The 13,853-nt window shown below is 36.1% G+C and overlaps 1 protein-coding gene across 6 annotated transcripts in view; it reads right to left on the minus strand.

Annotated features, from left to right (window-relative positions):
* The window catches only part of FIP1L1 (factor interacting with PAPOLA and CPSF1), a 38,956-nt gene that overhangs the window by 7,021 nt on the left and 18,082 nt on the right, over positions 1-13,853 (minus strand). For 4 of the 6 annotated variants that reach the window (XM_039551033.1, XM_039551038.1, XM_039551036.1 and 1 more), the window contains 5 exons: positions 12,038-12,131; positions 10,900-11,053; positions 5,623-5,649; positions 4,990-5,044; positions 3,924-3,979 (listed from right to left, as the gene is read on the minus strand). In XM_039551033.1, coding sequence (XP_039406967.1) covers positions 3,924-3,979; positions 4,990-5,044; positions 5,623-5,649; positions 10,900-11,053; positions 12,038-12,131 — 386 coding nt within the window. The remainder of the gene's footprint in view (positions 1-3,923; positions 3,980-4,989; positions 5,045-5,622; positions 5,650-10,899; positions 11,054-12,037; positions 12,132-13,853) is intronic. The other 2 variants (XM_039551034.1, XM_039551037.1) reach the window with 1 other exon arrangement.

The following is a 13,853-nucleotide window of genomic DNA, read 5'->3' on the forward strand; positions in this document are numbered from 1 at the left end:
TATAAAAGGTTTTGCCTCAAATGAAATGCTTGACACTGTTTAACTTCAGGTCTACAGGCAAAATGAGGGGTTAACAGAATAAAATGCCCTAATACAATATTATGCTGTTCATTATACTGCCAAGACCTGAAATTCTTCGAAGGAAAACAGCCGGAAATAGCAAAATAACCAGCTGGACTTAAAAGACTGCTAATTTCCTTGACTTGCCACTAGGTCAACAACACACGTATGGTATATGAGACACTGGCTGCCAGCGTATGCTGATCTAAAGTTTAAACTTAAGTTTAACTTTAAATGTATACTACAAATCAATTATTAATGGCATCACAAACTTTTACAATAAATTTTGGATACTCCATCACATCTGGAGTAGTTCTCATCAGACAGTAGTATTTCTACCCCAGTAACATGAGACAAAACAGTAATTTGACACACTGCACATTTTTATATCTAGATTTTCACCAGGAATTACTCACAACACACACGAAGCTTACTGTCTAATATGAATTGGTGTTCTGCTTTTACTACATTGAATGAAGTAATTTGTCACTTCTATTATTTCTACATTGACTATTCCAATAACTTCTACAAGAAAAAAGACACTTCAAAAATTTAACTCTGATTTTATTTTTAAAACAGGAAGGGAGCTTTGAATAATTATTAGTTTTGGAGATGTGAGCCCTGTTTTGGAGATGGTTTAAAAATGTAAAGCTTCATGGAACAAGGCAAACTATTTCATGTTTTTCTTTGTACTTCAAAAAATACTGACTCTCAAACTGTTTCTGTAATGCTAAATGTCTTGCAAGTTTCTAAGATACAAAGAACATTTAGAGCACAGATCAGAGAACTGCTTGAGGAAAAAGCAAACAAGCATTCGATACAAGGCTCTTCAGTGACTGATCAAATGCAGCTCAAGCAAAGCCAAAGATCTGATGGCAAAGGTAGCACTGAATTGTGAAAGGATTTAAGAGCAAACTGACGAAACCACACTGATGTGGTGGAAGAGCACAAAAACAAAACAGATATTGTTGAGCTACAAGTTAAGAATATTATTTTACTGTGTAACCTTCCTAAGGGGCTTGCAGTGGGAAACCTGACTGGCCACAAGGGAAGACACCAAAGCATGAGCTGAGGAATTTGAATAGGCAGAAGAAGGGCTGGAACCTTAATCAAGACTGGTACTTTTTGCTATGTGTTCCATTTGCACATCTTCCCCTGCAATTTTGACAAAGCTAGGAAATGCACAAACTGTCAAAGATGACAGCAGGTTGGAGATTCAGTGCTATCATCCAAAGCAACTATTAAATAAATATACTTAGTGATTGTAAATCACAGTGATCATCTGTACCCTGCTGCACTGTGGAGCTCTCAATGTCCCCAAGTTCTGATTCACAGAGAGCACTACTAAACACTGACCAGCAATCACATTGTACAACGGGGACTGCCAGAATGTGATGCTGACCAGGAAAACATCTTTCACTACAAGATGAGCAATACTGATAAAAGGCCGCTGAGTCTCCACAGATTCAAAAGTCCGTATGATACGGACAGCTAAGAGATAAGACAATTGCTTTGTGCAGCAAATATGGAAGCTTTTGCTGCAACAGAGATACCAGATACACTGGAAGCACACAGGGAAGATAGCAACGGACTGTGCTCCTTGGTCTCCGTAATCGTGTAAAGGCAAACAAATTTTTAATCCTGCTGGAGAAGTTCAAATTCAATGTTGGCATGATCACGGTAACAGTCATCCTTTAAAACTGGTGCTCCAACAACACAAGTGTGCCATCATCTCTAAAGGTCAACATAAAGCTTGGAAATATTCTTATGTCCCTGACAGTACTTGACAGAATAGAAAATTCTAACAAAAGAGACATCAAAGTGAAAAACATTCTACACTGGAGACTATGTAATAGATGCCACATACATACATTAGTATGTGTTAGTAAGACTGCCTTCCTTATGATAATCTGCATGGCTTTAGTTGTATGCCTCAGCTTTTACTTTTTTGCTAAAACTTCAGAATTACTGCTAAAAAAGAAGTCTGTGTAAAGCAGATGTTTATGAATTCTTTTTCAAGAGCTCTTGAAAACATAACAAGCTTCCAATACATGAAAGTAAACGTTTGATAACTGATGAGGATCCTTACAATGTCAACAAAGTACTCCTTGTTACTCCATGAACTGCTACAACTTCAAGAAATTGCAAGCCATTACAAAACGTCATTTTGTATATCCATGCCTAAGACTTCAGAACATTTGCGAAATAGATCTGCAGAATATTTGGTCTGTGCCGAACATCACACCTCCTCAGAAACGGACAAAACTTCCCCTGCAATTTCTCCTCTCACCGTCTAGGGTTCAAAGGAACAAGAAGCATGGCAATAGAATTTAGCTGAAAGAAAAGGCACTAGGAGCTGGATGGCAGATGTACTGAAGGCAGAAGTAGTGACTGGCAACACACAAGGTCTTGCATCTTGGTGGGGGCAGTCCTCAATGTCAGTGCAAACTGGGTGATGAAGTGATTCAAAGCAACCTGCAGAGAATGGTTTGGAGATAGTGGTGGGCAAAAATTAAATACAAGCCAGCAATGTGAGTTTGCAGCCCAGGAAGCCACTTGTATCCTTGGCTACATCAAAAGGAAGGGTGGCCAGCAGGTTGAGGGAGGTGATTCTTTGTGTGTCCTCGTGAGACTCCAACTGGAGTATTCAGGTATATGGAGCATGCAGCTCTTGGGACCCCAGTACAACAAAGATATGTTAGAGCCGGTCCAGAGGAGGGCCATGAAAAATTATCAGAGAGCTGGAACATTTCTCCTATGCTGTTTAGGTTGTTCAGCACGGAGAGGAGAAGGCTCCAGGCACATCTTATTGTGGCCTTTCAATACTGCAAGGGGGCTTACAAGACTGAAAGATGGAGAGAGACACTTTGTCAGGGCCTGTAGTGACAGGACGCGGGGCCATGGTTTTGCTCTGAGAAATGGTAGGCTTAGATTGGACGTAAGGGAGAAGTTCTTTATGATGATGGTGGTGGGGCACAGATTGCCCAGAGAAGTTGTGGATGCCCCACATTGGAAGTGTTCAAGGCCAGGTTGGACAGGACTTTGATCAAACTTGTCTAGTGAAAGGTGTTCTTGCCCATGGCAGGGAATTTGGAAATAGATAATCTTTGATGATTCCTTCCAACCCATATCATTCTATAATTCCATCTACTTTATCTTTCTATTTTCTCCTTCGGATCAAGAAGCAGAGCTGTGCTAGGTAACAGTTCTAAACTCCACATACGTTCTGTGGATGCCCATTTGGTGGCACATGATGAAGCTTTTATTTTAGTTCACTCTTATTTCACTTTTACTGAAAAAAACCACAAAGTCAAGTTTTCCAGCTTCAGACTTTTTTCCCATAACAGTAACAAAAAAAAAAAAAAAAAAAAAAAAAAAAAAAAAAAAAAAAGTGACTGACTTTGCAATAGGATAGCTGAAAGTTATAGTGTCTTAGACAAACAGTTTTTGAAAGGAGAGGTACATCACCCAGGATTTCTGAATGACTGCTCTTACTGGTTAAAATTCTGATGATATCTCAACAGTACTTGTTCTCCTGCTTTTAAATCCTTTCTAACTTGCAGAAAAAATTCTCCCTGACTTGCAGTCCATATTATGGTATATAATATTTCAAAACCACAGTTCTGCAAAAGCAGCAGGAAAACATATCCAGTATATAAATTAATAAGCAAAACAACAGTATTTACCAATAATGGTTAAATCTGCAACAGCATGTATCTATTTACAATGGTCAGCAATGAGCTTTCATAATGAAATACTGACAAGACCTTTTTAGTCTTCTAGCTAAAACCCTCATAAGCATATCAAACAATTTGATATCACACTGGTCAAAATTTCCAAAGCCAGCAAGCTTGCTTACTTACCACTGCCATATGAAAATGCACGAACAGGACGACCATCATAGCCAGAAGAATGTCCACTGTGGAAAATACATGCAAAACCATGTTAAAGATACATGTAAAAACTCAGCCTTAGCAACAAAGCTACCTCCTTCAGTAAATATGTACTCATATATAATATATACGTTATATACAATATATACAATCAGAAGCAGCACTCATTCACAACAACGGTCAATACACAGTAATAAATTTACTTTCATGCACATATGATGCATTAAGTTAGGATTTTTTCTCAATTAAATCATGAAGATTTTCTTGGAGATTTACCATCATCCTCCTGTAGGATAAATTTTAACAGAATTTTCAATTTCAAAGGAACAGATGTGTGCATCTTCCTTCACTGAGGTCCAGAGGACTGACAAGTGGCTTGTACCATCTTAAACGTGTTTTGTATACGACCTGGTTTTGGCCTCCAGCAAATATTTCTCAAGGACTGTGCCAGCCAAACTTTTACCTTCTCTTATATATTTATATCTATATATACAAATATATGTATGCATATACATATAAATGCATATAAAAATGGTTTGAAAAAGTACTGTTAGGTCTGTTACAGCTGAACACTTAGAACAGAATAGAAATACAAATTTGGATTCTGTGGAACTCTGGCACTTCCTATAGTTCATGAGGGCTTGAATTTGTGCTCAAATTTTTGTGGACATCTATAAAAAAAGGATATAACAGCTGAAAAGTATACAGTTCATATAAATAAGCCTTCAGAGTACTGAAGAATACTTTAACAATCATTGCCTTAGGTCTTGGCATTGATATACCATCAAAATCAACAAATTTGTCATTCTGATACTATGTCATAACTAAAGTAGTAAGTGGCCAAGTAACCTACTCAAAGAATATGTTGAGGTGAGATCAGTAATATTTCTGTAAAATTACTGCAAAAATATGAAGCTGTCTCCCCTCTCCCAGATGCAAATCCATAAAACACTGGGAAATGCAAGAGCACTTATTCATTTATTTCAGTTACAGAATACTGATAGATTGCTTAGTAAGATTTCAAACAGATAATCACCTGTCTATTGTGGGTATGAGGGAAGGTGGAGGACCGCCAGGTGGTGGTGGAAAACCTGTAACAATAAATTAGGTAAGGAGGAGAGAAAGAAAAAAACTAACACCCATAAACACATAAAAGAACTAGGCTAAGCATACAATGGCAAACAAATCCCAGAGAGAACAAGACAAAAATTGTTTCCGTGCAAATGGATTTTATTTTGTAAGACTAAGAACTACTTTTCAGCTTGACAAAGGCAAAACATTAAACATGTATTATCAGTGCTTCAAATTAAAAACTTTATCACTCTTAAAAATATGTTAATTTAGAAGCATGGGCAAATTCCTAAGTATCTAACTATACTTAATAAACAACCATCAAAACTATTTACTGCATAGCTGAGAAAAAAAAGATTTTAAAGAAAATAAGGAAATATATATCTAGAAAACTGGCTGATTAGGTCCACTAGTCAACTGCATTTTCATACAATTTCTCTTCTGCCTGGCATCAAAATAACTGAGCCTACATATATACACATGTATTTTAGTATATGTCACCTTTTATCTATATAATTGAAAGGAAGTTGATAAGCTGCACATCAGCTAAGTTTTCATCTCTTAACCAAATGTGGAAAAAAAATCTAAGCAAATTTACCTGGTGGTGGCACTGTTATTGGTATACCTAAAAAGACAACAAATATCAGATATAGTAATAGTTTATTATCTGTAGATCTAAAACCAGATTGAGCTTTCACTACATACATGATCAAGAAGAATAACATATTTTCTGTGTCCTCAGATCAAGATCTCACATTAATACAAATTGTTAAAATTTTAAACAAGCCTTGTGAAATCTAGCTTTTAATTTAAATTCCTATTCTTTAAGATCTTATTTATTTAGAGGCAAGAATAGTGAAAAATAGACTCTGGGTCTCAAGGTTAGATTTAAATTCATAATCCTAAAATGTTTAGTATACAGAAGGAAAGTAACATCCCATAGACTACATTTGCTTTATTTTATATTCCATGGTTGGATGGAAGGAAATGCAATTGGCCTCTGACCTTCAATAGCTTGGCATAGGAAATAGTAGGTCTACATGAACAAAGTATTCAGGCAGCACTAAGCAATACAGATGTCTGACTCAATACTATGACACTGTAGTTCATCATTCAGCTGCTACGTGGAGGGAAAAAGATTGTTTTGCTCTCTATTTTCTTGTAAATATCTGAGAAAGGAGCATCCTTTAACAGAAGCATGTGCGAGAATTACTCTAACCTGATCTTCAGATCTAGCTTAGCTGTTAAAAGCTGAGAAAATTATTCCCAACTAAATTAGCTGACCTAGCAAAATATACTGCCTCAACATATAAACCTATCTTACTGATTATAAAAGGAATGGTCACAAGGTAAAAATTTTTTCACTTTAAAGGATGTTATCTTCTCATGCTTTGCAAAGAACTAGCTTTACCTGAACTGAACACCTAACCCTGGTACGTAATAAACTGGGCTAAAGCAATACTGACAGAAAATGTGACTACTTCACTAGGCATAAAGCACTTTCAGTTATCAACAACTCTGCTTCCATTAAAAAATAAGTATGTTCAATGTGACAACTCATGGCAAAACTTTGGGGAGTGAGAGAACAGAAAACTCTGGCAAATGCTTTCATCAGTTTTGACATAACTGCATAAACGTTCACATGGAACAGTACTGACCACTGCGTGATGAAATTTACATGTATCTCATTAGTTCAACATTAAAACTAAAAGACTATTGTATGGCAGCAACATTTTATTAAATCTATGCACTTATAATGTCTAGAAATGCCAACTGCTCCCAGACTGCCTTGATAGAAAGACAGAATGAAGGAATATGCAAGCAGAGGAGGAGTGAACAATATAAAAGTTCACTAATTGTTGGGAATTTCACTGACATAAATTCCTACCAGCATTAATCCTATAGGATTAAACAAATGGTGAAATATAAGTGAGGTTTCTGTCCAATCCTGAAGATTTAAAATCTGATCTCTTAGCCAAAGTGTAAATCAGGAGACAGTGAACTCCAACAGCCAAATTTCTAAATTGCATGAGTCATTTTCTCTTCACCAGCATATGAGCTTTCCAATGTGCACTACAGTTGTTAAGAACACTGGGTATCACACCATAAAATGTTTGACAGTGTAACATTTGAAAGACCAAACACTCCTGATGAAAATTCCTGAAAGAAAATTAAGAACTCAAACTGTTGCACAGCCAAAGTGTTTACCATTAATCTTTTTTGGTTAATTGTTCTAATTAACAGATCCTTCATGAGCCTAAAACATATCAAAAATATATATAATATATAAATGTTAAGCATGTATATATTATGTAATACATCACTGTTAAGAACATAAGCTAGAAAAATACCAGAAGTTCTCTCAAAGTGATTTATTAGCTCCACCTTAGAAAGATTTCAATTGCTGCACTAAAACCTGTACATTGTTAGCACTGCACATGACACTCAGCACTATCCAGAGAACTGCCTGGAAACCCATCAGCTAACTCCTCTTTACAAAAAGGAAATATTTTGTATTAAACTATTAATATATTCCTCATTCACAAGAATGTTATCTTGTGAAGAATTAAAAGTAAAAATACCACCACAAGACTAAAAGCCAAATGAAAATTTTCACTTGAGTGCCACTCAAACAAAATTAAGACAGACTGAATACAACTAATATCCAGAGACCAAATGTCCTAATAATTCTAATGAATTGGTTAATGTAGGGTATTACACTAAAAAAACCCACATAAGCATTTTTTTCCACAAAAACCTTTAAGAACTTTTAAAGAGTCACGATTAATGCTTATATAGTTTTAAAACAGAAGCTAATTTACTTGATGGTATCAGAAAGGAAGAAAGATTCTACATGCCAAGTTGACAAAAACATCTAAAAGATCTAATAAGTTCTCAACAAATGTTTTTCCTTACCTTCCTCACTAATACAGAAATATGACACAAAACAAGAAAAAAAATCATAAGCTTCAGTTACTGGAAAATAAATAATTTCTTAACTCTTCACTCCTTAGCCTTCTAAGTGTATGAAAATATACTTGTAGTGTCACCAGCCAATTAGTACTTCTGAGAAAAAGCACAGAAATATTTTGTCATTCCTTGCAATGAAGAGACTACACTGTACCAGTGCAATGACTTAGTATAGACCTCGTCATGTCCCTACAACATTTTTGTGCTGCCACAAAGATATATCCAGCCTAAACCTAAGTACTCAGACTTGTGTGTCAAAAGCAACTCAAATGTCATTAGTGCACCATTTTACCTAAGGCGCTCAAAATTGCCTTCAGGACATTGTATACCATCCTACTAACTCAAGGCTGGTAAATATTTACAGAAAATCAAGTATGTTTTACTAAAGGAAAGCAATGACACAGGCACTCTGCTTGTGCAGTAAGGAATCAAACATGAACAACACTGCCATAGCTTAACAACATACTGCAAATTAGCTGAACTCTGTAACATCCCTCAGAAATGTAATATAATTCAACTTGGTTCTCTTGCCACAGGGTAAATTAGGTCAAATTCTCTGTATCACAAGATAAAAAATACACACTTAGGATGCTGAGGCTGAGCAGTCACTTACCAAACCCTAGTATATAGTGCAAATTTATGCAACAGAAGTTCAATATTTCAGAGAAATTTTTTTCTTAAATCACAATTACATGTCACATTTTTAACTACACACTTAAACCAAAGCACATAAACCAACTTTTAAAGCCTGGTTAACAAGCATCCACATTTTGCTTTAGAGGAAAATTACTCCAACATAGCAGTAAACCTAGCAAACAGAAACTAGCACATTTTTTGCCACAGCCAGTCATCTCCTAGGACTATTTGAGAATTTTCTACATTTGGTGCTTTGAATTGTTCCAGGACTTGTTCCTCAGAAAATATTTGAATCACAAGAGTGAATGAATACAGAACAAGAAACCTAACTTCAAAGCAAGATTCTTTTTCAAAGGCGCTTTTGGAAGACGTTTTTTATTTGGAATACTTAAATTTTCTGGCAAGTAGTCCCAGTTTAATATTGAGTAAGTGTAGTTTTTTTACTCCTCCTCCAGTGAACCTAGAAGGGATGGCAGAATCTATTTTAGGAACAGCTTTGATGATAAAGAGCTGGCAACAGCACAATTAAAACACAGGCCTGAGGAAACCAAATCCACAGCTCTTAATCGTTATTTTCGAATCTACTTGAAGCAAGGAAGGATGTTCCAGAAGACCTTTTGAACAAGCCTGTGTCATAAACCTGCCCGTAAACCATGAGACTAAAACCTGCTGGCTTGATCTGCAACACATGTGGTTTTCCTTCATTTTTAAAAATTCAACAGGTGAAGGGTTTCATAAGACAAGTCCAGTACCTTTATGTGACATCCCTGCACCAAGTGCGTCTGGGGTGTCGGTAGGGGTGGTTCTCATGTTTTTAATAATATACAACTTAGAACGCCTTTTCTGAACCCAATTACAATTAAAACCATTACTTTCTAAAAACCTGCAATGCACTACAGATATTGTTTTATCAGAAAGGTTTAAATGAAGCTTAAAACTGCAGCAAGTATTATTGTCACATTCCTTCCCTTTCTGTCCCCTCCTCCAGTAAGGAAACACCACAAAATCACTCAAGCACTATCATAGTCTCACTTCAGAGACTCTATTTTTTATATTTATTAAAAAAAAAAAAATTGGAAGAGGGCAGAGAATTATTTCATCTTTAAATCTCTTCTCCTGAGTTTTCCAGGTGTTATAATTTTTGTGTATGACCATCACTGAGGAAAGCCAGGGCTTGCCAGGCAGAATGAGTTAAGTTTTAAAATTAGGAGGGGCAATTGAAGAAGCAACTTCTTCTATGAGGATTTAAACCCTATAAAGGCTCACACTAGTTGCACTCAAATAATGTTACCTCTTTGCTTATACGTAAGAATATTAACAGAGAAACTTTGAAAGATTCCCTCTGAAAGCAGAATAACTAAGAAACTGCTCAGCGTGATTTTCAGAACAAATCAAGCAAAAGAATCCAAGGAACAGAAGAAAATAAGGAAAGAGGCTCCACCTTAAATCAGTCTCTTCTGTAGAAAAATGCTTCACTTTCCTACTCAAATACACCACAAAGTTTCTCCATCTATTTTAATTTCTCACTGACCATTCTTCTCAGTTTCCTGCCAAATCTTTTTGAACTTAATGCCTTAAAATGACAAATGCAGGTAACTGTACTACTTGTGCAAATGCCCATGACACTTCTCCCAGTAAATTTCCATATATATCAAAATTCAATAAATGTTCAGTAAATAGCAGTAAATTTCAAAACAGATTAATAATGGGAAGAGTTCTTAAAGAGCTTTGATTCCTCTAAGATTCACAGACACAGGACACTGGGAAAAAACATCAGGGACTAATAAGACTTCTGACTGAAAGAAAGGGTACAGAGCAAATGCAATACTTATCAAAACTGGGAATTCATACATGCTGTGAGAGAAAAGGGGAATTAGAACTTCTCTTGCTGCTTTGACCTTAGACATCAGAGAATCCAACTTGTGACACAAATTCACAGTATGCCATACTTCTAGTTCAAAAGTTTGTAGAATGATGTGTTAACACGTACCTCTCAATTGCATTAACAGTTATTGAAGTACAGAGAACAGCTTCTCACTTCAAATATTTTCAAGAACACAAGAACCAGCAGTTAGTCTTTAGGTAATTATTTACTACTTGGGATTATGCTTACTGAGAAAGTAAAAATAAAAGTTTCTGGTTTTGTCTTACAGATACATTTAAGAAAAGAGCAAAACACGAAATTCTGAAATTCTGCACAATGCACCTGAAGCATTTGATGTTAATGAATCTCTTATTATTCACACCCTATGTAAGGCAGGATACTTACCTGGTGGGGGAATCAGAGGTGGAGCAGTACTGACAGTTGGAGGGGGTGGGAGGAAAGGAGGTGGTGGAAGGTGAGTAGGTGGAGCTCCTGGAGGGAAAAATGGAGGTGGCTTGGTAAAACTGTCTACTTCAGGATTAGAGCGTTCTGAAAGAACCTGCAAAATATCAAACTCTAGTTACAATTGCTATCTGAAAAGGGCAGAAGATAGGTTTCCTCTCTTTCTAGTTACTAAAATAGGAAAGTATCACTTCACACCTAAAGACCCATATTCAGATGGTGTAAGTTCTACCTGCATACCTAGCTCAGTGTATTTGCCAAGTACCTTTACAGGTCTAAGAGCACCTTAAATTTATATAATGGAAAATATTTAAAAATCAATATGAAAAGCATAAAAATGACCCAAGACTATAAATTACTTAAACACTCTTAGATCAGATGAAAAACACATGGCATTGTTTTCAGTATCCACACTACAATCCATTACTATTTTCACTGTTTAACCTTAACCTAAGCTGGCATGAAAATGCAGCTAGGGCACCAAGCAACCCTGATGCTTCTCCCTGATTCTTCAGGAGAGAAGTGTATTCCGTCTTAATAGATATGGTTGCTTTCTTAGGATAGTAAAAGTCTGAAAACTAAAACCATGAAGACTAATCTTGCAATTTATGGTAAAATACTACAATATAATTAAAAACAAGCTACTATCAACTATTTATTCATTCACACCTTATTTTTAAAAGACTACATCTCTTGAACTGCATACAAGGGGGCTTTCACTGTCAGCATTAGTGTCTGGCAGGAACAGGGCACAAATGGGCAATCTAAATATTTATCTTTGTCACTCCATAAACAAAACACAATCCCACGCAGTTCTAGCAGAGCCAATGCTGTCTCCTGGACTGTAAGTCTGCAACATTGCTCATTTCTCTGCAGTAAGAGGTATACCAAAACATTTCTCTTTCGAAATCTATCAAATATTTCATCTTAATATATTTCGATAACTGCCAAAACTTTATTCCTGAACTCAAAGCTACTTATGTATTACTCATTCATATACACTGATGCTTTAGTCAGAAGCTATGGGGAAAGCAAAAATGTCTTTTAGTCAAAAATAGAATGTTAAACTGCAGTGTAAAACCTGTATGTTGCTGTTTTCATTAGCACGCCGTCGTCCTTCCACCCTGCTGATAGTGATGGTCTGTCCAATCACATCTATTGTGCCAGATATCCGCCTGCAACACAGGACAAACCAGAATCAACAAGCAGAATCAGAAAAGGGGAAAAAAAAGAGAAAAAGAGAGAGACAAAAGCCTTATGGACTTCTCTCATTCTGAATGGCAAAAGCTCTTTCTTCTGTAGAAAACATGAAAGACTCTTCCTGAAGAACACTAAAGGGGATCCATTTGCTGAACTATATAGAACAAGCATGTAGAACTAAACAATATAGCAATAAAGACTCCTTTAATAAACAAAGGCATACTCTACAGCAGTCTCCTTCCACCCCATAAAAATACTACTACTGCTCTTCTGTTACAGAAAAAAACCAACCAAACAAAAAGATCACAAAACTTCAGTAAGAAAATAATATATTACACAGAACTTTCACAAAAATCTAATGTGAAATAGCTATAAACTATTAATTAGAAGTAATTTCTAAATTGCATGAAACTATAATGAAGGATTCCAGGGAAGATCAAACAAAGGTAAGATAGAAGAAAAAACATAAGCATAAAACCTAAACACTAAAATTCAAAGTATAATTAACCACAGGGGAATACACGGACACAAAAGAAGTACTCCGGGCACCAGACCAGAAAATATGACAAATATCTGAATGTCACCTAGTAAAACTAAAACCTGGTATTTGTGACAATGGGAATCACTATTTTGAAGAGAAGAATAATCCAAAGTACAGTGACCTTTCCTGTTATCAGCCCTAAAACACCAGAAACCAAGGTTTAAAGAAAATGTATAACCCTTATGCAGATATAACAAAACCTATCTGCATAAGAGTTATAAAAACCAGGTTGGACTAAGGCCTTGAGCAACCTGGTCTAGGGGAGATGTCCCTGCACTTGGCAGGAGAGGTTGGGGTAGATGATCTTTAAGGTCCATTCCAACCCCTTAACATTCTATGATTCTGTGATTCTACCTGCTCTGCAGGCCATTATTGATTTCTAAAAGATGTTAAAAAGTAGGATTCACCTAAGTCAACTTTGTTAGAAAATTACATACAAAACTACAGTGCTAATGGTTAAGAGAAACAAAGGTTCATCTGTGTCTTACCTATAGGGAAAACCACAGCAGATTAAACTGATAATATTTACCAAGAGCATGATACATAACAGTAAAAGATTGGAAAAAAACCTTCCTGAAATGTCCATAGAAACAAATCAATAGAAAGAAAAACTACTTCTAGTTTCAGAACACAAGTTCTTGTCTTTTTTGCATCTAGTGTACTACTAACCACATGAGCATAAATATTAGGGAGAACAACTGTAAATTGGAATTACAGGCTCAGAGTTCTGCCAGACTGATAGCTTGGACTCCAACCGCTCAGATACCTAGATTCCAAGGCAACTGAAAAAGACACAGCAGACAGTAGAGCATGAAGGAACAGTTAGATCTCCCAGAGATAATCTGAAGCTCCTTAGCAGACTGCATACTTAGGATGATCCAAATGCCTGTCCTCTGAGCTTTTCAGTATTCTGGGTTTAGAGCTTCCTCCTGGATTTTAAAGCAAGCTTATTAAGGACAATAGTTTAGAGTTAAAAAAAAACAAAAAAACCCCAAACAAAACCAGTGCAATGGTACCAGAGTCTGAGAACATATCTGCAAAATAAACCAGTATATACTATACAGCAATATATACTATACAACGATAACACAAATTTAAGAAATTCTCAGGTCTTCTAATACCCCATCCTAGAGGTTAGATTGTTTCAATAATCAAC

The sequence above is a fragment of the Corvus cornix genome, chromosome 4, assembly GCF_000738735.6.
Source record: "Corvus cornix cornix isolate S_Up_H32 chromosome 4, ASM73873v5, whole genome shotgun sequence".
NCBI lineage: Eukaryota > Metazoa > Chordata > Aves > Passeriformes > Corvidae > Corvus > Corvus cornix.